The sequence below is a fragment of the Tiliqua scincoides genome, chromosome 1 (genome assembly GCF_035046505.1).
Source record: "Tiliqua scincoides isolate rTilSci1 chromosome 1, rTilSci1.hap2, whole genome shotgun sequence".
NCBI classification, from domain to species: Eukaryota; Metazoa; Chordata; class Lepidosauria; order Squamata; family Scincidae; genus Tiliqua; species Tiliqua scincoides.
In genome coordinates, this window is record NC_089821.1 from 85291289 (window position 1) to 85315152 (window position 23864).

General features: G+C 44.0%; 1 protein-coding gene and 1 pseudogene across 2 annotated transcripts in view; both read right to left on the minus strand.

Moving 5' to 3' along the window:
• NCKAP5 (NCK associated protein 5) overlaps positions 1–23864 on the minus strand; it is a 370314-nt gene that overhangs the window by 149034 nt on the left and 197416 nt on the right. For both annotated transcript variants that reach the window (XM_066633011.1, XM_066633012.1), the window contains exon 7: positions 13792–13911. In XM_066633011.1, the coding sequence (XP_066489108.1) occupies positions 13792–13911 (120 nt within the window). The remainder of the gene's footprint in view (positions 1–13791; positions 13912–23864) is intronic.
• Positions 4299–4415, minus strand: LOC136638320 (5S ribosomal RNA; annotated as a pseudogene).

Consider the following 23864-nt stretch of genomic DNA (forward strand, 5'->3'; position numbering starts at 1 on the left):
CTTTACAACTCTTGAGTTTGCAAGAAGCAAAGTAGCAGACGCAAAGGACAAAGTTAAATCAGGGTGATAACAAACACTAAAACAGCACCCATAATACGCACTCTGGATGTATTGTTAGCTTATCTTCACCATGGAACTGACAGACAAGCATATCAGCAAATCAAATTCTGATCCCAATTCTCGGCCTGGTCTTCCCTGGCTGCTCCTACCCCTGTCTCACCTTAGCCTCAACAATACTGAACAGAAGCTCAGCTGTCCACTTCCATGTATTTCCTACCACAGTCACATCACAGGGAACTCTTCTATGTGATAATTTTCTGCTTCCTCAGATGTTAGAGAGCAGATAGGCCAATGTTCTTGGTGCTGGCTCAACAGGGAAGTCAGCCAGTATTGTAAATGTACTGCCTTTAAAACTTCTCTTGGGTTAAGCAGCTTCCAACAGTTACAAAAAGTCTCATAAAATGGGAGGCCTGCACAATCTGCGACCCAGGAATTTGGACAGAGCTCATCAGCCATTTATGGTACCTGCCAGATGCTGGACACTGCTGAAATGATGTGGGAGTTCCAAGAAGGTGCAATAACAAGAGGATTATTGAGTTCTTTATATACATCTGGTAGGCTGCATTCACTTTATGTGGGTCACAAGTTATGCAGAACTGGTATATGTCATTTATTCTGTGAAAAAAGTGAGCATTATTTTCTGTGAGAGACTAGCTTTAACAAGTAAGCCATATGTTTGACTGGTTCATGTTACTACTTGTTTTTGTCTGTCTTGACAAAAGTTCTGGCAGAAACTGAAAGCACAGTCTGAAAAAAAGACTGTAAACTGACAGAATCCAACTAAATTAAAAGACACCCATTATTTTCCATGTTGTAGAAGAGGCTTTCTTGAGTAAAAAAAACACAACTGGTGCTGTGAAAATAACATTTGACAGTTGTTTTTCCCTCTTAAATGCAGGATGAATTTGTGTTATGGTCAGGAAGTTCAAAAGATATTTATGTCTGTTTCTCGGAGCATCTTTCTAAGAGAATCTGATAGATGCAATCAAGCAAACACAGACAAATCTGAGATAACAATGTCAACCACAGAGTTAAAGAAAAAATATACCAGTCTTCTTCTTAAGTCTACTTTTAAAAGATTTATGCAGAACCTGTATCACTGATCATTTTCCAAGACCCATGTTGATTCTTAGCTCTAACAAGGAAAGGTTATTTAAAACTGATGCTATTGCTTCTGTGTTAAGAAATACTAACTTTGACCCTCTTTACGAAATGACTTCGACACCCCTGTTCTAGCCCCTCTTCCACTGGCGCTGACTGCCATAAAGCAATCAGTGCCATTGTAAAAGAAGGTCTGCAAGCAAGCTCAGTAGCACACCGCCAGGGAAACTGGCAGGAAGGCCAGAGCCTTCCCACCCATGTCATTGGCTTTCCTGCCACCCACTTGAGCAGATAAGTCAGTGTGAGAGGCAGGAGGGGTAGGGAGGCTGCGGGAGTGATGGATCCAGCAGTCATGGCACACACCAGATCCTATGCCCTCTGGCAGCAGTCTTCCCACCCCCTTTCCCTTTTTGGACTTGTGCTAGCTAAATAGCTAGCACAGGTCCAAGGATATCCATTGTGGGTCGAGAAGTTTACAGAAGTGTAAGAGGATTTAAATCCCCCTTCACCTCTGAAGCCTCCTGATTCACCACCCCTGCTACACACAGCACACACTCATTTTTGGCATGGTTGCACCAGTGGGGGGGGGGGAAGGATTGGGCTCTCAGTCCCATTGAACACAGTGCAATTTACAACGGAGCAAACATGCCTAGGATTGCACTATAAAACCACAAGTGGAGTGAATTAAGATGAGCGATGTCTAACATGTGACAGGATCCCTGTGGAATGGTGTTGTTTGACGGGAGCCCTAAAATGAACTTTGTATCTGTCATTCTTTCTGCAAACTAGATTTTTGCAGCTTCACAAGAACATGGCAGTAAGTATGGAATCTATTGCACGATGAATCTCTTCAGGTGACATAAATCCACAGGAATTCCATATCACAGTCATTGGCTAAACCACAGTGTAGTGGGAACAACTGGGTCATTAGAAATACACTTAACAGCACAATCCTATCTTCTGCTGAAACAGGCAGGCCAGGAGGCCTTACCCCTGGGAAACTCTTCCCCTTACCCCCAGGTACGCCACTGAAGCCCCAATGGGCCTCCTCGGACTTGCGCCACCTCCAGAAGTGGCATGAGGAGAGTGGAGCAGTTTGAAGCTGCTCCATGCTGCTTGGGAATGGGGGTTGGGATCTGGCATAAGAGCTGGGTCCAAGCCCTACCTCCCGTGCCCTGCACACCCCTGGGATCACTCTCCGCCCACCCTCCCTCCCCCCACCCTGGAACGCCTCTCTCCTGTCTCCTCCCCCAGAGCCTTGCATCGACCAAGCTCAACAGATGCAAGGCTCCATCTCTGAGTCAGTGCAGAGGCAGACCAGTGTGTGTCCCTGCGCCGGCCCAGCCAAATCACAAGGAGATGTAAACATGCTTTATGACACGTTTGCGATCCTCCTGGATTGGTGCAAGGGACTTGCATTGGCCGAAGGGCAACTCTGGACTGCGCCCTAAGAGTCTCAAGGTCCAATGGCATGGACCTCAAGGGTCCATTGTAATTAGCTTCTTACTACCATCAAGATATATTCAGAGCATTCTCATGCCTGCTGAGGTAGGACTGTCTAGTCTTTCCTCCTTTTCCTAGGGCAACTTTCCCATCTTCTTAGAGTTATTTAGATTGAAACTGATGGAAAAGCCTGCCACTATATCCAAGCAGGTGTTGGCAGCCTCCAAGCAACCATGGTTTGGGAAAAATGCATTATTTTTTCTGAGAAAAATTGTTGATTTTCCATCTGCTGCAATCAGCATTGCTATAGATTGCATCCATGATGGTTAGCCAGCTCAAACATTATGCTTTTCCAGGGAAGGTTGGAACTGCTTTGGTGGATTAAAAATAGATTGTGGAAACCAACTTCAGCCTGTACTACAAGCATATACTTAGATACTTTTAAATATTTCATCTCCTCTGCAAAAACATTTCAGAACAACAGCAACAAAGAGTTCAATATTCAACAGATCTCAAACTATTCTAGCTGATGGAAGTCAACTAATACTTTGTCTTCATTGCCTTTTGCAATGTTTAATGATATTTGAATCTGGTCAGACTCTAGGGTTACCCACTCCATCTTATTCTGTCAGAACAAGAACAATTAATTGCCCTAGCAAGGTTTCCATCTATAATCATGTCATGGGGGTAATTTACCCCATCCTGCTAGGTTGTTAACTGCTTCCATCAAAAAACCTTCCTGGAAATGAATGCAGATGGTTCACATCTAAAAGATATGCTAGAAGAGTAGAGTGGTTACCTATACCTAATAGCAGCAGAAGTCACATCTCAGATTTAAAAAAAAAAATGGTGTGGAAAACGTCAGAGATTCATAATGACTTAGTTGAAACAATCAAGCCACATGTGTATAACCAACAACTGGATGTTCTGCAATTGCATTTTGAAACTCAGATGAAGATTTCTATGGTAGAAGTAAAATAATAAGAATGGCCAAAATCGAAAGAGCTGCTCTAAGGCTGAACAAGTTCTTGAGCCAGTTCAGTGGACTCCTCTCTGAACTCTTCTGCTGTATCAGACACTGCTTTCAAAGTTCAATTGAAAGCAGTTTCAAAAGAAGCTTGCCTTGCAGCACAATGGTGGGTTGCTGTGGGAGAAAAAGAAGTCTGGCATCTCATTAGGTCTTCTGCACTTGTTCCACAGGTCTTTGGAATCTGTCCACGATATCAAAATGCAGGCCAATTTCTATGCTCCAGAGGAAACAATAACCAATAAATCATAAGGCTACTTTGTAACTTTTCATACCCAAGCATTTCAAAATGCTTTTCAAATGTCATTGTGTGTGTGAAGGGATAGAACAATCCCCTTTGGAAACAGTTTAGCTAAGAAATTTATGCAGAGAGTCTGGTAAGTGCTTGTTCTTTTTTACTGAATGAATATTCTTACCAATATGCACAATTTTAGAATGGAGGTTCCTAATTTTTTGTCACAGGACTCACAAGCAGAAATTATTTTATTTTTGTGCAGGCTCTTCTTGTGCTTTTATGAAAGAACCTGAAAGTGACCAAACATCACAGCTGCTTGTAATCATATAGTTTCCTACACCAACTGTTGACACAGATAACCCATTAGGGTCAGATTAACCACAATACAAACTATATGGTTGGCAACCTTCAGTCTCGAAAGACTATGGTATAAGCCTACAGCACCCGGTATTCCCAGGCGGTCTCCCATCCAAGTACTAACCAGGCCTGACCCTGCTTAGCTTCCAAGATCAGATGAGATTGGGCATGTGCAGGTTAACAGTTGCTAACTGATAGGGAATAGCCCCTCTGAGAAAATGGGACTCCCTCCTGTAGCACTGTTACACTGTATTACCCATTGAAATTTCCCATTTCCCATTGAATTTCTCCTTTCCTCTGGTGCAGTCCTCTTAACATTCACCACAGTACAAAACACTGTGACTGTTCTTTCGTCACTTGGCTGAAAAGTACTGACCAATCTTTCCCTCCATAATTCTTATGACCTCTTCACGGTTATGAATTTTAAGTGGAGAGTATTATATCTGTCTCCACATAAACACGTATAACATTCCGGGTCCAATCCTATCCAACCTTCCAGCACCAATGCAACCACGCCAACACCATGTGTGCTGCATCCTGGGGTGGAGGGGCAGTCACAGAACCTCCTCAAGGCAAGGGAGCATTTGCTCCCTTGCCTTGGGGCTGCACTGCACTTGCACTGGCTAAGGAAAGTTGGATAGGATTGGGCCCTCACTCCATATGTAAATTGGGGACCCTAACAACTTTGCCTAGCCATCTTGGAGCTGTTCTTCTATCACAGAAAATGACTCAATTCTGTATTTGGAAGCTCAGTGCATGGCTGCCAACCACAGAACTGACATCCCATTGGGAGAGGCCAATTAGTTCCACACATTCACATGGCCATTGCCACACATATGGTTGAGAAATTTAAAATGCTGCACCAAATGTATAGGAGTCACAGATTAAAAAGCAAACAGAATTCTATTTGTCTGTTTAAAAAAAAAAATCAAAATATCACAGCCTAGCTGGACCTTTACAGAAAAATTATACATAAAAAGCCTTTGAGTTTCCCAGATCTCTTCATGAGGATGAATGTTAAGCAAGATGTTAAGCAAAGATATTAAAGCACGGATGTTAAGCAAGAAAGTTAAGTATGGGTAGCAGGTGTGGGAGAGGCTAGACATGGTGTTATAGCCCCAAAGCTTACAGCTTCTAGCAACCTCAAAATGGACTGTGGATGGAAATAGTTAGATTCAAGTTGATTAGTCTGCTCAGTGCTAGACACTTATTTCCAGATGTACCTAGATAAAAGAATAATAGTTGTTCCCTCATTTTCAGAAAATATAAAATCTAGCTCTGATCTATCTCCAACACTAAGGAACAGTCACTCTGTTCTGTCTGCAGCACTTGTAAGGTACAGAGCAAGAACTAAGATAAGGCACCTTGCCTTGGAAAGTACAGAGCAGAATTCACAGACAAGCAGCAATCAAAAGCAAATATGACAGAAGATTTAAAGCATTCCTTTAAAAAAGCACATTAGCTGCACTATCCTGATCAAGAGGTCTATCATGTGCACACATGGTATAGTCTTTCATTTATTCATATGCCCACATGGCTCTTCTACATAAGAGGTCTTCATTCACTCACTTCAAAGAAAGAATCAAAGCAGAAATACAATCATGTATTATTTTCCAAACCAAACACAGGATTAAAAACCCAAATTTAAAAACAAGAGCATTCTAAAATAAATGATAAGTACAGTAAAACCAAAACCCTAAAATCAAAGCATAGCAGTATACATGATAGTAATATCACAAATGGGAAAGATAGCTATTGGGGGGAGGGGGTTACTTCCATGTCCTCTGTGCAGCTTCGAGCTCCCACATCCAGGACAGTTTCTGCAACTGAGGGCCCAATCCTATGCATGTCTACTCAGAAGTAAGCCCCATTGTAGTCAGAAGCCTACTCCCAAGTAAATGCAGATAGGAAACAAAACAGCCCAGCAAGGCTACAATCCTCTCCACACTTTCCTGGGAGTAAGCCCCATTGACTGGAATTGACTGGACCTACTTCTGAGTAGAAATGCATAGGACTGGACTCTTAAAAGCTCAGCATCCCACCTGTGAAAGAAGCAGAGGGGGGGATGGACAGCTAGCGACTGGGAGGGCTGAGTACCAGGGGGAGGCAGTAGGGGGAGGAGAGGGGATTGCTTTAAAAAACCCAGGGAGTGTTTGCCAAATTCCCCTCCCCCCCTCATGGTGCAGGCTCTCCTGGTCCAGCTGACACAAACAAAATGATCCACACTTTCCTGGGAGTAAGCTTCATTGACTACAGTGGGGCTTACTTCTGAGTAGGCAGGCATAGGACTGGACTCTTAAAAGCTAAGCATCCCACCTGTGAAAGAAGGAGGGGACGGGATTGATAACAGCTGCCTTAGTTTCCTTCCAGCCCCAAGTGTCAGGCTGCAGCGTATTTGCTTAACTCTATGGAATTTAGCAATTGTTTTTTGTTAATCAAACCAAGTCAGGAAACTCCACCTGTACTCGCTATTTTCAGAAAACCTGGCCCTTCTGAGTCAGAGTTTGGTTTACTCAATCTTCTCATGATAGGAATTAGATTTCCCTGATGTGACATCCACTGCCAGAAATTGATGCATCAAATTTTCTAGTGCCATGGAATTAATGTACCAATCTGCATAATCAAATCCCCAAGACAAAAATGAGTTTTTATTTTTCAATATAATCAGGCTCAAGGATATTCCAACTACATATATATCTAAAGTTCATGAAACTGTAATTTTTAATAATACAGTAGTTGTATTATAAAGCCTTTTCAACATAGTCTTGGAAAACTTCCCCTGCATAAAATTGGTTAAATCTGAAGCAATCACTTTTCCTTTTGATCTGTATATGGAACATGAAGGGGGGGGGGGAAGACAAAACAGAGAGGAGTATATCTCCATATAATGCAAGGAACAAGCTCTGTACTAAAATTGTTTTATGTCCCACTTTTCAAAAACAATAATGGAAATTATGTTCTCAACTACTTTATTGTAAGACAACTAAATGACTGTGAGTTTTGCTTTGAAACAGAATATGCCAGAAATGAATAATGTGAGACACTAGTTGTAAAAAGATTGCTTATATTCATGGATATTTTTTTTAACAATATATAAAGCAAAAAAGAAACCCACACAAAAATCCATCCAAATTATGTCAGGACAAAATACTGTGTTAATATTAAAAGAAGGGATGGGCCAAACTCAAACAATGATCTATAACTACTGTCAATTCTTCTCCCCGTGGCTTATTTGTTTGCATCAGGGATCATCTATTATTGTTCATATTTATTAATTCATAGATTTATTTCTTTATAAAGTACCGAAAATTTTATAAGTACTATACATAATTTTACAAAGGACCCAGTCCTGGACTCCAGGTTTACAATCTGCACAAAAGGAAGCAATGGGGATGGAAAACAAAAGGGTAGGCCAATCTTATTCTCCCCTGACAATGCAGCTGTGTCACTGGAGTGTATACCAGTGTGTGTGTGGGGTGGGGGGACAACAGTCCTGGAGATTTCCTCTAGGAAAATTTGTTCCCTTACCCAGGAGTAAGCTTCCGGTACTGGAATGGAAAGGATCAATTTGGCTGGTGCACACGTAAGTGAACCTGGGAAGGTGGATCAAGGCTTGGAAGAGGCCTTGATCAGCGGTGGCGCTGTTGCCAAAATGGCCCTCTCCAGGCAGTTGTCTGTCCCTGTTCCACCACAGTCTCCTCCCTCTGCCCTGTTCTACCCTCTCCCTGCCTCTCTTCCACCCACCCCCATGCTAACTTACCAGTGTTAGGGGGCATCCAGCGCCACTCACAGCTTTCGAATGTGGCCTGGCTGCCACAAAAGCCATGTTGCCTCTCATGATAGTTGTAAAAGACCTTCTGATGCCAGAACACTAGTTCCAGCATTTTAAGGCCTGCATTGGATTGCAGCTTAAAACTGAGAAGGTACATAATGACTAGGCAGAACAGCCACTGAGTTAAGAAGTTAGGAACTAAGTGGCAGTTCGTCCAGGCCAATGGATTGTTACACTATCTCACGGGAGGTCAGGTGAAAAGCAGCTTGAAGCTAGAGACCTGCATCAGGGTGCAATCCTAACTCCTTGTGTCAGTGCTTTCCAGCACTGACATAAGGGCAATGCAGCTCTGAGGTAAGAGAATAAACATTCCCTTACTTTGAGGAGGCCTCTGTGAGTGACACCCAACTGCAGGATGCAGCACATGTCCCATTGGCACCGCTATGACAGTGCTGGAAAGCACTAACATAAGGGGTTAGGATTGCGCCCTCAGTTAGCCTTTTAGAATCTATGCGGGACATCTACTTTCTACAAGTACATTGAAGATGACAGTGCATATAGGACATATCTTTGCTGTCATCTTGAATGCAGATGAATGTGCAGGGTATTAGTAGCCATGCAGGCCAGCGGACAGAAGTACGACATGCAAAACCCTTGTCTCAATCAAGAAATAAGGGTTCTTGACAAGAACATTTAAGTACAAGAATTGGAGAAGATTGGACAAGTTTCTGGAGGAAAGATCCATCACGGGTTACAAGCCATGATGCGTATGTGCAACCTCCTGATTTCAGAAATGGGCTATGTCAGATTCAAGGGAGGGCACCAGGATGCAGGTCTCTTATCAGGTGCGCTCCCTGGGGCATTTGGTGGGGCCGCTGTGAGATACAGGAAGCTGGACTAGATGGGCCTATGACCTGATCCAGTGGGGTTGTTCTTATGTTCTTATGAGAACCGGGAGATAAGCTAAACATCGTATGAGTTCGCAAATACTAGATTCATTTAAAGAGCTTACAACGCAAGAACTATAATGAATTACAAGATAGTAGAAACCATAATTCATCAATGCTGGTCAATTCTGTCAACAAATTCATATGCACACTATCCTAGGAGTAAGCCACACTAAATACAGTGGAACTTATCTCTTGGTAGACATGTACAGGATTATGCTGTAAGGACAGCAAAGGAAGTGTTCAGTCAAAATGAGTAGGAAAATTGACTTCATGAGGTACCCTGTTCCCAACTACAACTATATTTTTCTTTAAGCAATTAAAACCATCACCAACATTTACATGCAACTTCATTAGGCTCACAAGCCCCCCCCCCCACACACAAAATACCAGTGATTCCAATATAGCAATGGATAAAGGAATTAGAGCGCAATCCTAGCTGTGCCCTAGGCCAGGACAAATCCCTTTTGCGCCATTTAGGGCGCAATCCTAATCCCCCTCTGTGAGTGACACCCAACTGCACGTGCAGCACATGCCCCATTGACACCGTTATGCCAGTGCTGGAAAGCACTGACATAAGCAGTTAGGATTGCACCCTCAGTGAGTTAAGAGGCTGGTGCATGAATGTGTGTTGGCCTCCAGAGGCTGACTTTGGAGCCCCTACGCCAGTGGCAAAGTAGGTGAGCACCACTGGCGGGCTGTTGGCACAGGGGTCTGGGGAGGGCGTTCTGGGGTCGTCCCAAGGGCAGGAGAAGGATAGGTGGCAGGTGGGGCTGTGGATGTACCGGGCCGGGACCAGGATCCGGCAATTCGGCCAGATTCTAACCCCATACCTGGGTGGTGCAAATTCAAGTAGCCCCATTGGGGCCCCTGAGGGATTACTTGGGGTAAGGAGAATTAATTCCTTTTGCCCTGAATTGTGCTGCAGTCCCAAACCCGCACTGGATACAGCACAAGTCAGCCAGCCTGCCTGTTCCAGCACTGCTTAGAATTGGGCTGTTAGTTTCATATGGAGACAGGTAATGATGATTATGGAGACCCAGTTTACACTGCTCCCCGCTGTTATTATAAATGTAATTATAACTAGGTTTGTGATGAATCGATAAAACTACACAATACGTACATTAATAAATAACAGCCTAACAGCCACAGAAGTAATCTACAGTTGCAGCAGTTCTCAAAGTCCTACCCAGATGTTGAGACTGAAGTAAGTATTTGTGGCAGTGGGGGCAGTGACGACGACACAGAGATCACACTGCCCCTGAAATCAAGGGGCTTGCTCCAAACTGCTCTCTTTGGTAATTGCGACCCACTTCCAAGTTGCAATCGCAAAAACGGAAGTGAGTTGTATCAACAAAGAGAGCAGTTAGGAGCAGGCGAAAAACCTGCAGAGGAGGCTATGAGCCTCCTGCACCATCCAGATGGCCAGCGCTGCCCCCCCCCCATGTATGTTTACAAGCCCTTTGATCAAGGTGGTGCCACAATCACTGCAGAGCTATAGCTGCAGTGATTTCTGGGCCACTCCCCTTAAGGGGAAATGGCCTTCTTCCAGTTCTCCTGGTGACTCGCAACACACCAGTTTGAGGACCGCTCTGCAATTGAAATCTGATGTCAGGGGCTACACTAATAAGACACCTGTTGATGAAAGGACATCTAACACTGGACAAATCATACACAAACAGAGATGCCATCTCAAATAGTGAAAGTAGATTCAACAACAGATCACTTTCTGTGCCTCCCTTCTCTCCTTAGTTGCCAAAGGACAATTAATGTTGAATGTCTATTCCATATACTTCAGCCATTCTCATTTACCAGGGATAGTGCAACTTTTCACATGAATGTAACTGGTATATCACTAGCCATTTGGGGAATACCTTGTTCACACTTTTTTAAGCATGAGTTGCTAGGTTTGCCATTATTCAGGATTCAGTTCTTTATATCAGACCTATATAGGGCAATAGTTTCCAAACAGTGGGTTGGGACCCATCAGTGGGTCGCAACCTGATTTTTGGTGGGTTGCAAAACTAACAAGCTGATAGCTAACAAGGGAAATGTATTGAGCTCTAAGGAAACTGAAAGGAGCAGCATGTGCACGTTTACTCATGGGTAGGCAAATGTGCCTTGGTCCACTTCAAAGGGCAGACCAAGGGGAACGCAATGCCACCTGAATGGTCCCCATCCGATGAACAACAAACCAAACAAACTCTCGAGAAGGAAGTCCTCTCCTCCAGGCTGACAAGGAAAATGTATTGAACCCTATGGAAAGTGGAACTAAGAGCGCAATCCTAACCCCTTATGTCAGTGCTTTCCAGTACTGGCATAGCGGTGCCAATGGGACATGTGCTGCAACCTGCAGTTGGGTGTCACTCACGGAGGCCTCCTGAAAGGAAGGGAATGTTTGTTTCCTTACCTCAGAGCTGCATTGCCCTTATGTCAGTGCTGGAAAGCACTGACATAAGGAGTTAGGATTGCGCCCTAAGCCACACATGCATATTTACTCATGAGTAGGCAAACATGCTTTGGCATTTATCCAAGGCCAGGTGAAAGGAAATACAAGACCACCAGAATGGTCCTAATCCAATGAATGCAAAGCTCAACAAACACTCCAGAAAGTGACCCCCCCCACCGTAGTAAAAAGGATAAAAACAGAGACTTGAAAAGTGAAACTTTTTAAAAGTCTCTTAAAGTTAGGTGGGTCCTGATAGTAAGTCATTTTAAAAAGTGGTTCTCAGTGCTGATCTGTTTGGGAATCACTGATATGGTGCATATCAAAGAGTTGTGGTGTAGATGCATCCTGTTACTATTGCATGTATGCATATATAGATGCAAATCACAAAAGTATGTCCCTTGATTAGCTCACCCCACAAAAGATCCCTTAGGAACACACAGCAGAAAAGATTAAAAAGCTGGATCTCAGGACCTCACGTGTCTTCTTCATTTCTCATGTTGCTGACTTGCTGTTGGTTTGTCACTGGACCTGCTGGTGCTGCATTAAGCCACTTCCATTCCACAGTTCAAGGACCACCATGCCAAACTGACACCCAAGAACAGTAATCCCCCCTACTCCTTTCTAGTTGTTTTCACTCTTCTCTCCCCGAGTACAACCATAACAGCTATGACAGCAAGGGCTGGACTGTCATCATTGTGGGCTGCCTTGCAATCCATCCCTTCCCATGGGAAAGCAGCTCCGGCACTCTTGTCCTGTTTTCCTCCCTTGATCTACCTAAGGCTAACATTTAACTCTTGGACTTGCTTCAAATCTTTTCAATGCTTTCCAAATGCTTTCAACCATGAAAACTGCCTAGTCTTGGCACTCATGTTCACAACTCCTACAAAGTTTCACCCCTCATGAAGTAGAAATGGACTGCTAATTGAGATTCTTGGCGCAGCATCACCATTGACACACTAACTTCCCCTCTTTCTTGTTTGTCTTGCATGCAGTCAAAATTATGATACACGTACAGTCCTATCCAATGCTTAGCAGCAGTTGTCACACCTCTTCCATTGGTGCAGACTGCCGTAAAGCAATCAGCACTGCTGTAAAATGCACTCTGGCAGTCACTAAGTAGCAAACTGCCAGGGATGCTGAAGACCAGAGCATTCCCACCTGCATTGTCGGCTGTCCTGTCAGCCCTGATTACCCAGCAATCAAGATGCTGCATTCTTTTCAAAGCTACAGCTTCACTGAGGAACACTGGAATTTAATTTTTTTTGTTATATCTTGACAAGTGAGAACATGTTTTCACTCACAATTACAAAGCATTATAACTATCCTAAAGTGATTGCCCACTAAAGTCACTGCCCAGTATTTTTCAGAGTGAATTTGTACCCCAGTATTGAGTTCAATCCAGTGCACTGCAGATAAGGTGCCTGCAGGGAGACGGATTCCCTCAGGGTAGAGGTTCTGAACCTGTGGGGCCTGCAACCCTACAGAGAACATGAAGAGGGTCCAGGTGGTATGTGAGGTGCTTTCAGAATTAAGAAAAAAAATCTTCTGTATCTATCAGCCCAATCCTGAGCTGCCCAGGGCACCCAGACTCGGCAGCACTGAGAACAGCTGCCCCTGGATCCTGCGCACCCCGGGCTACTGCAGGAGGCGCCGCAGGAGAAGGGGACTTTCATCCCCTTCCCCCGGTTAACATAAGTAGCCCCACAATGGGGCTACTCACTTTACCACCAACCTTAGAGTAAAGGCGCTCATGTAGGGCGCGGAGCCCTCCACGAGTGCCTTGGATCCTGCAGAGCGCAGCTCCGCGCACCTGCCTCCCTCCCTCCCCCAGCACGCCTCCAGCCCACCCCCCTCCCCACACCACGCCTCTGCATCATGCCTCCCCCTGCCCTCTCTCCGCTCCCCGCCGGCCTCCATCCTCCCCGCCCCCACCCCCGCTTACCGTGCCGCGGCTCAGCTGTCTGGGAGAGCAGCAGCTGGAACTGGGCTAGTACCTGCGGGAACCCGGCGGTGAGGCTCGCAAACGTGCCTTACGACATGTTTGCGACAGTGCTCAGCAGCACGGAGCCACGCTGCCGAGCACAGGATTGGACTCTGTGTTGAAACAGATTTTTTTTTCTATGATTGGAACTGAATGTTGTTTTTGAAGTCCCACTTTTTCCTGTATCTGTTCAATACAATTTCCAAAATGTAGTAATTACAAAAATAGCATAAATGAACAAGTAAAAATATATTTGGAGTGGTAAAGTGAGTTTGAAATTCTCCTGCGTTTGCATGAAACAGAAAAAAGTTAAGAACGTATGTTGTAGCCATAAAATGTCTAATGTCATACAATTTTTGTCCATATAAAATGTCATCTATTTTAACTGCAAAGATTTATCCATGAATGAGTAAGTCTACCTGAAGCAGTAAGCCAGATGTTGGCTTCATTCTTTGCTGAAATAGCACACTTAGCATTCGGTTCTGTTGTTCCAGGTCAAAAACTCTTGATTTCAACTTTAAGCATTCCTCCCTCAGATCCTACAGTGGAGAAAAGAAGATTAACAATGACAAATGAACTGAAAAGTCATACATGCATTATTTAAAGACCGTTCCGCTTTCAAAATGAAGCTGGCTTTTTTTTTTTAATGGTTTCACCTTCAGTAATGTTTCTACACTTTTTTTAAAGGCAGTATTTGAAGTATGAGACATATATATTTAGACAGATATATCTTTTCAGAGTGTTTTATTATCTTAAGAAAAGTTTTTTATTCAGTTTCATTATGCCTGCATTGACAAGAATAATTTTTTTTTTTTTTAATTTGGAAATCTGGGTCATGATTTCCCATTTGAGAGGGCACAGCCACCCACATCCTAGAAGTGCTCTTATGTGGTGCAATGTATTAAGAGAAGAACCAACAAACTGGTCCAAATTTAATCACAATTCTATGCAAATATCAGAAAGACAAACATAACAAATGCCAGGTAAAGAAAGACAAAACTCATACACTAAAACGAGAGATATCTCCATTAAACATGAGCATATTACACACATTATCTTATCCTCTGAATTCTAAATCTACTGGAATGGATAGCGTATACATTCCCTCCACAAAAGTGTTCCTTTGCAACTTCAACTGTTCAGCCCAAGAGCTTTGTCTTTTACTATTCCAATAAAACATGGAAAAAATTATAGAACACAGCATATCATACGTACCATCTGAGTGAACATCAATACCAAAATCTTAAGCACCAGATATTTTTTGAAATATACAAGCATGAGGCTGAACCCGTTTCCTAGATATTTTTCTTTATTTGCTTGTACAGCAGTAGGCGTGATATTGTGTTGATATAGGAGGATATAGTCTATTGTATATAGCTGGCTGCCATAAACCAGGATTGACCAAGCGCTATATTTTCAGGGGTCACTTGTTTCTCCAGACACATGGCCAGAGGCTACAATATTTCTGCAGTCTTATAAATGGTCTTCAGGCTTTCTAACAAGCATAACTTCCCAGTAAGTGTTTCACAGATACTGTACAAAAGCCCAAGCACTCAAGTGGTATAAAGATCAAGAATGGGGTAGAAGTGATGTATTTTGTGAAAGATTCCCAAGAAGCATGGGTCTTTTGCTATTCCAGCAAAAGATAGCAATACAATAATGTGTATATTTATTTATTTATTTTTTAAAGATTTCTACCCTGCCTTTCCTCTGCTGAAAGCAGATGCCCAAGGCGACTCACAAATTATAGTTATAAATAAAAACACAATAGAGTAAAAAAAATAGAAAATACAATATGAAATTGATATATTTCAATATGCATATATGAAATATATGCACTAGTTCGGTTCAGAAGATACTTAGAACCATGGTTTGGATGACTACGAATGAGTTGTAGGCCCACACTTGCCCTCAGCTTCCCTTAAGATCAGAATAGTTGCTATGGTCTTGCACTGTTTACTTCCTATAGTTTTCGAGCATGTGCAAAACAGAAGAAAAAGTATTCTGATTTCTCACTTCATTATTCCTCAGCTACATTAACAACATACTGAGGTGTGCAAGCCACTAAAGCAGCAGGTCAGCATGGGAAATGGTGGTCTGGAATAACCCGTGTTTTTGTCTGCTGTAGTGCTACTGTCCAAGCCAGCATGCAGAACGCAAAAGAAGAGGTACCGCAAGGAGACACTTTTGTCCTGAGATAGCTGGAAAAAGCATGGCTTAGTTTTAATTCAAAGGTAACGCTGGATGAATTAAGAAGTCATTTTCCCTGAGCACATTACAAGGGTAGTGCTTATTGAAAGCACCCCCAAGGCTAGCCACATTATATACTGTCTGCCTTCTAAAGTGACAAGGAGGCAATGATATCTTTAATTTGAAGTGTAGCAAAATCTTAAAGCTTTACTTAGGCCAAACAGAAGTCCCTGTTAATAACTGCGGCATCTCAGACCTCTTAGGGGGAGCCATTATATTTTTTTCTGTTTAAGCAAGCAGAAGTACTCAGATCAAGTCCTTATGAGGTTCTAACAAATAATCAAGTTATTTGAAAGGCTAGCAGCCCTATTAAGATTTAAAGCCCACAGGCATGAAAAGAATAAAGGCTACATGAGAACCAGTAGTTCAAACCAACTACAGATCACTATAGAAATATAGATCACACAATGCCTCATCCGCACGGTGTTTTATAAAGGTAAATTTTGACACTTCCTATCTCTCCTTTCAACTTTAAATAAAGGTAAAATATAAGTTGCTAGATCCCCTAACCATTCAACGAAGTGCTTCAACACTATAGTTCACAGAAAAATCAAGAAAAGTGCTCAGAACACAGTATATGATCACAAGATGATATGCTTCAGAAATAGATGTTTAAATTGTATCATTACATTGTAATTGTGTTGTGCCTAGTAAACAAATAAAAGAACAGCGAGATGTGTTATGCAAATTGTGAATAGAAGGAAACAGGAGCTACTGGAGAATGACACTGCAATTGTGTAACAAATAATGGACACACAGCACCACATTCACAGACCAATCCTAACCTGCCCTGGAGCAGGCAGACCAGCAGGAATGCCCCACATTCAGGGTAGGGTTGGGCCAAAAGTGGCTCAGCCCAGGACAAGAGAAATCACTTCCCCTTACCCCTGGTAACGCTGCAGCAGCCCCAATGGGGCTACTCAGATCTGCGTCACCTAAAGAGGTGGCACAGATCTGAGCTGCCACGGGCTGCCCAGGAATGGGGATAGAATCTGGAATAAGTGCCATATCCTAGCCCCCCCTCCACTTACCCACCACCCGCCCATGGGCCCACCCGCTTCCTGCCCTCTCTTGCCCCAAAACACTTCCCCCCGTCCTCCCCAGACCCCCCACAACATGGTTGCTAGGTGCAGATGCTACTGCTGCAGTACTGAGGCCAGAACATGAACACAACCATCCTGTGATATGGTGCATATGAATTGGGACTCAGCTGTCACCTGGTTGGAAGAAGAAGGATGGACTCGTAATACACCCCCCCACACACACACACAATTATATATACACATGCACATGCAGAGTCAAGTACCACAACTTGACATTTTACTTGCACATGTTCAAGTAATACAGTCAGCAAAAAAAGAATGCACAGGCCTGGAGATTCTGCCTTCCATTCCACTCAATGAGTGTATGCCCGGGAGTGAGCCCAAGCCTGGAGAGTGAATCTGCTGTTCCCTCAGTTGGACTCAGGTCCTGCACGCCTCTCAATGTTTGAAAAAGGCAGTACGTATTTTTGGATCTAAGGGATTTTCAAGGTGATTCTGAGTATATGTGATTTTTCCCTTACACCCTGACTACAGGAGCAAACCCCTATGTAAGGTGTGACCTCACTATGTATGCATTTTCCCTTTCACTCACTTCTGCTAAGAAATGTTTTAAATATTTACAATTCTCCTTCAAATATTTGTAATTCCCCTCCACTTTCCCCCACACCCCCAAGATTGCTTCTTTCAAAATATCAGTACTTTATTACTATTTCCATTATAATAATCATAATATATTGCTTTCCCTGAATGATTCAGATTTTTCACATTCCTAGAGCCCAATCCTAGCCTCCTCCTCCACAGGTGCAGCTAGTCTGAAAAGAAATGCACAGTATCCAGTGGGGGGGGGGGGAGATTGAGAGGCTTCTGATTGGAAAGGGGATTTCAATTCCCTTACCCCTCCATAATCCTCCTGCTCTGCAGTAGGTCTCCTTGGAGTCAGTGCAGGTCAGAGAGAAATGGGCAGAGAGGCAGAAAAAAGGAAGGACCAGATGTGCCACTGCCACCAGATAACTCCTTTCAGCAGCCTCCTCACCCTATATTCCTTCCCATCAGCAGCCATTTTGCGACAGCTGAAGCCTCTTCCATTGTCGTAAACAGCTGTGTGTGACAGTGATAAAGCCTATCACCACGTTTTCAGTGAAAACCATGAAAACCACTGTGGATTGTGTAAATTATAAATTCTAATGCCAGCAATACTGGCTACTGGACAGTAGTGGCACATCCCTAATCCACTTATTAGAGGTTGACTCAGTGTTAATTAGACTAACAATTGCAGATGCTGCTGCTGAGGCACAGAGTCTAAACGGAAGCAGTAACTACACCATAAAAGCCGTATGAATCGGATCTCAGATGTCTGGAACTAGGTCTTCTTCAGCAAGATGGCCATTGTTATTGCCAACAATAACAATGCTGGGGGAGGGGGTTGACAGAGCAGGGCAAGGAGGGGGCAGAACAGGGAAGTTTCTGGGTGAGGAGAGGTGTTTCAAGGGCAGGGAAGAGCAGGAAGGGACAGTTTCTGGTGTAGTGGCTCTACTTATATCATATCTCTCTTCCCAGCCTTGAATTACCTTCCTGGATCCACTCAGACTTGCACCACCAAATGGGTGGCATAGATCCAAGGAGACCTACTGAGGCAGCGGAGACTTGCCCCAGACTAAGGGAACACATGTTTCTTTACCTCAAGGAGGTCTCTGGAACTGCCCTCTGTGGGACGTAGCGCATGCTCCATTGTTGCAGCTGCACTGGTGGGGGGACTTGGGTTGGCTTGGGCTGTAAGCCCCAAACTAGCATTAACAACAGACTCAACAGATTTTCTAAAGATTTCTACCAATCCTTTGTGTGAGGAAATGGCAGGGAAGAAAGTTTAGGTGTTTTACCACTTGATGAAAATCCTTCAACTTGCACTTTTCAAACAGCCCAAAAAACAAAATATCAAAATTTTAACTATATTAAGAATATTTATATACTGCTTTTCAACAGTGTAATTCACAAAGTGGATTACATAGAAATAAATCAAGGAATGGTTCCTTGTCCCCAAAGAGCTCACACTCTAAATATATATATATATATAGAAGAGACACCAGCTACAGCCACTGGAAAAGACACCCTGTTGGGGTAAAGAGGAACAGTTGCTCTCCCCCTGTTAAATATAAGAGGGCACCTTTTTAAAAGGTGCCTCTTTGCCCAGTTAGGGGGTGAGAAAGTTAGCGGGTTAGCAGTGCCCAGTTAGAAGGGGTTAGCAGGGGTGTCAAATATCAGTGACAAAAGGGGGGGGGAACCAAGCATATTAGTGACCCAGTTATAATCTGAACAATCTAATATAATCTGATATATGTTAGAAGTTAGTCTGCGTTAAAAACCTACTCAGAACACATATTTTCTGGATATGATTGTAATTCTCTTCCCCCCCCCCTTCAGTTTTTAGACCCCTCTTAAGTAAAACTGCAACTTGTGGAAATGAAGAAAAAAATGTGCTCTGAGGCAAAACTCCCAATTTAATATATTTTTGCCTCATGACTCCACCTAATAGCTGGGTTCACTGGAGGAATTCTGTATGTATTATGAGGAACACTGTTTTCCAAGAGTGTCATTTCAAACAATAAATTTGATCTCAAGGAATCATTGACATTGACAAATTACTCAGGGTTGTTTTCTCTGTTGATCTCGACATGATCTCTCAGCAGAACCACAGCCATCTCATATACTTCTGTGGTGTGTAGTACTTTGTTCCTTGTATTATAATATGATATACTTAATTTAAGCAAAAAAAATTACTCCTAAAGGGGCAGCTCCATATTCACAGTATAATCTACACATCCAGTATTACTGCAAAGTATTACTCTTCTGGGGTGCTTGAGAGCTTTTCAGATTCTCTCTATATCTCATGGTGCCCCTGAGGTGTGGTATCTCTTGATGACATTACTTGTCCTGTCTTACTGCAGAGGGCTGGAAGACTTATCTGTTTACCAGTTATTCCTTGGATTTGTGTAGAAGCCTGAATGTGACTGACCTGAAGAGCCTAATTTCCTAGGTACTGTACAGTATTGTCTTCCTGTCCCTTCATATAAATGGTCTCCGTCCAAATGGCATTAGGAGAGCTGTAACAGTTAACATTCATTAACATTTAAAGTGCTGCCTTGTGTTTCCCCTTCAGGATATTAAATTAGCCAGCGTTACTCAGCAGCAGGCTAGCATCTCTTAAATTCCATCAATGCTAAGCAAATCACACTATTAAATACATTTTAATTGATATTCTTAGTCTGTTCATAAGGGCTCCTTAGTACCTGTTGGTTTTATGTCTTCCAATATTGACAAATGATGTTGTCAAAGGGGGGGGGGGGACGACTTCGGTTCTACTGGTGTCAGAAATAACTGATAAAAACTAGCTCCCGCACAGTCTGCCTTAAAAAAGAAGCATGATCTTTTCTAAATAAAGTAATAATATATAGAGACCAACACATAGCAAATATGTCACCACATGTGGATTTTTATATTGCAGACTGTTAATCTGGTTTATGCTGGCACTTGTATTCATGGCCTGAAAAGCTGCATGATAACAGAAACGGAATACATTTCTGCTTTGCTCCGGGCATTGGGAAGTTGCTTTAATCCTCAATTGAGAATTTAGAAAAGTTACTTAAGTGAAATCTCCACCAACAGAAGCTAGCTACATTATAGAATAAACAGAATCTATTTCCTATAGAGAACATGAACTTTCTGTTTGAGTTGCAAGAAATATTTTCTGGGGTGAAAGGGCCATTAGGAATCCCCGACACATACTGGCCTTACAGTTAATACATACAGGAACGTGGAATGAATCAGCAATCTATAAAAATGTGTTCTCTGCAAGTGAAGAAGTTGTCCAATGTTGCGTCCTTCACAGTGCAATCATATATCACAGAAATGCCAGTCTGAGTGGCACAGGATATGGCATATGCTTTCAGATGCTGCGGCAATGACAGTCCAGCCTTCACGGTCACAGTTCCTCTGATGGACACACCATGGACACCAGGGCAATGCTGAGCTGATATGCTGCCCCCTCCCCCGGCATAATACCCAACACAGGGTGGAGACATGGGCAGGATGAGGAGGAATCAACACATGCCATATCTTAAACACCCTTCAGATTATGAACACACTCCAAACTTTTGCAAAACACTAGGAAGGAATCAGAGCTGGTGTAGGAATAAAATGTCTATGCCAAAAAATAGGGAGGAGGAAAAACACCAAAAAATCTCTATGTTCACCACCCCCTCTGCCTCATCAACTCTCCTCTGGCAGAGATTAGGATATAAAATACACTTTGCAGTCAATCACAGTACACACAGCAGGGAATCCAGGACTGCCTCCAAAACAGAGGGGAGCCAGAGGCAGCCAATCCAGGGACACATGGCCCTCCACTCACCACCCTCCCCCCATAACCAGCACCAGAGAGGAAAACAAACCAGGCAAAAGCACACACAGCAGGGAATCCAGGACTGCCTCCAAAACAGAGGGGGGCCAAAGGCAACCAATCCAGGGACACATGGCACTCCACTCACCACCCTCCCCCCATAACCAGCACTCACTTTCATGCAGCTCAGTGGTGATGATCACTTTGCAGCACTTTAGGACCCCAGCAGGGATGCTGTCTTTCCCAGGTCCCTTGCCAGAGGCAAGGGAGTCCAGGGCCATGTTAAGTTCTTCTAGGGTTGGTTCACTGTCAAGCTCCTCCAACACAGGCAGGCACTCAATTTTGTTCAGCGCTAATTCAGTAACTACATTTTCTCTGGAATACAGCTCAGATTAGTGCTGCACCCAGCATTCCATCTGCTGCGCCCGGTCCTGGATGACCTCGCCTGTGGTAGACTTCATAGGGGCAATTTTCTTCTGGGTTGAACCTAGGGCCAGCTTGATACCATCATACATCCCCTTGATGTTGCCTGTGTCAGCTGCTATCTGTATCTGGGAACAGAGTTGGAGCCAGTAGTCGTTAGCACATCTCCTAGCAGTCTGCTGGACTTTGCTGTGAGCAGCTTGGAGGACCTGCAGGTTGCGCTCACTAGGACAAGTTTTGTATGCTGCTTGAGCTCTCCTCTTTTCCTCAATGACTGGTGTCAACTCCTCAGAGTGGGCTTCAAACCAGTCTGCCATCTTGTTGGTCTTCTTGCCGAATATGGACAAGGCAGTGTTGTAAACAGCATTCTTGAAATGTTCCCATCTGTTGGATGTTTTTGCATCGGCTGGGCCTGGAAGAAATTCCTCAAGTACTTGTGCAAATTCCTCCACTTTTCCCTGATCCCGGGTCTTGCTGGTGTCAATGCGAGGTCTTCCTTCCTTTTTCATGTGATACAGTCGCTTTGTTCGCAGTTTCACTCAGCTGCACACCAGGGAGTGGTCAGTGTCGCAGGCAGCACCCTGATAACTGCCTGTGATCTTGATGCTGGGAAGGCTGGAGTGTCTGGTGAGAATCAGGTCAAGCTGGTGCCAGTGCTTTGATCGTGGGTATCTCCAAAAGACTCTGTGTTGGGGCTTCGTGTTGAAGAATGTGTTGCTGACGCAGATACTATGATGACAGCAAAAGTCTAGCAGGCGTTGGCCATTTTTGTTCATCTTCCCAGTGCCGAACTGACCTAAGCAAGTGGGCCACAAACTGTGATCAGCACCAACTCTAGCATTGAAGTTGCCAAGGATGAACTATGGCTCTTTCTCGGGAACTTACTTGATAGTGGTGGCCAGGTCGTCACAGAATTTGTCTTTATCTTCTGCTGGAGATGGCAGTAGGTGCATATGCACTGATGAGAGTGACAAGTCCTGCTGATGAGTGGAGCTGTAGGGACAAAATTCTTTCACTTCCTGCAGAAGGTGGGATGATGGATTTCAGCAAGGTATTTCTGACCGCAAAGCCAATGCCATGTTCCCTGGTCTTGTTTAAAGGTTTTCCCTGCCAGAAAAATGAAAAAATTTCTCTCCTTGACAGATCCTGAATCCAGCAGCCTCATCTCTTGAAGGGCGACGATGTCCATCTGCAGTCTGCTCAGCTCCATGTCGATGACAGCTGTTTTGTGTGCGTCGTCTATTTCTTGCAGGTCATCAGAGAAGCCAGGTGTCATTGTCCTTACGTTCCAGGTGCCCAGCTTTAGGGCAGGAGTTTTCTGTTTTCTGTTGCCTGGTGCAGAGTTGTCGATCCGCTTGTCGGTTTTCACCCTAAACCCCACGCACCCCGTGAGGTTAATGGTCCGTAGCGAGGCAGCACCTTACTGGCTGGGGACTGCCCAGCTTAAGGCCGGCGGTAGCTGCCCAATGAGATGCAATGATCTCTCCCACTGTTGGAAGCAGCCCCTGGCGTCACGCTCTACGCCAATCGAGTGAAGACATAACTGGTAAACTGCTGCTTTCCGTGTTGTGCCGACGCCATATTGTCGGCCGTGTTGTGCAGCTCGCCACTGAGTTGCATGAAATCCTCTGTCTCTGCTGGAGAGAAGGTGGAGTACTGCAGGACATGAGGGATGCAAACATTGTCATGCTGTACAAGAACAAAGGTGACAGGGGCGACTGCAATAACTACCAAGGCATCTCTCTCCTTATCGTTGTAGGAAAGCTGTTTGCCTGAGTTGCACTAAAGAGGCTCCAGGTACTTGCAGAGAGAGTCTATCCAGAATCGCAGTGTGGATTCCGAGCCAACAGGTCCACCACTGATATGGTAGAGAACTGCAGGAGAAATGCAGGGAACAACGACAGCCACTCTTTATAGCCTTCATAGATCTCATGAAGGCTTTCGACCTGGTCAGCGAGGACGGTCTCTTCAAGATTCTCCCCAAGATCGGATGTCCACCCAGGCTCCTCAGCATCATCAGGTCTTTCCATGAGGACATGAAGGGCACTGTAGCCTTTGATGGCTCAACATCAGACCCCTTTGACATTCAAAGTGGAGTGAAGCAAGGCTGTGTTCTTGTGCCAAGCTTGTTTGGGATTTTCTTCGCTGTCCTGCTGAAGCATGCCTTTGGAACTGCAACAGAAGGCATCTATCTCCAGACCAGTTCAGATGGAAAGCTCTTCAACCTCTCCAGATTGAGAGCAAAGTCCAAAGTCCAGCTGAAATGTCTGAGTGATTTCTTCTTTGCCGACGATGCAGCTGTCACCGCCCACTCTGCCAAAGATCTTCAGCAGCTCATGAATTGTTTTAGCAAGGTCTGCCAAGACTTTGGACTGACCATCAG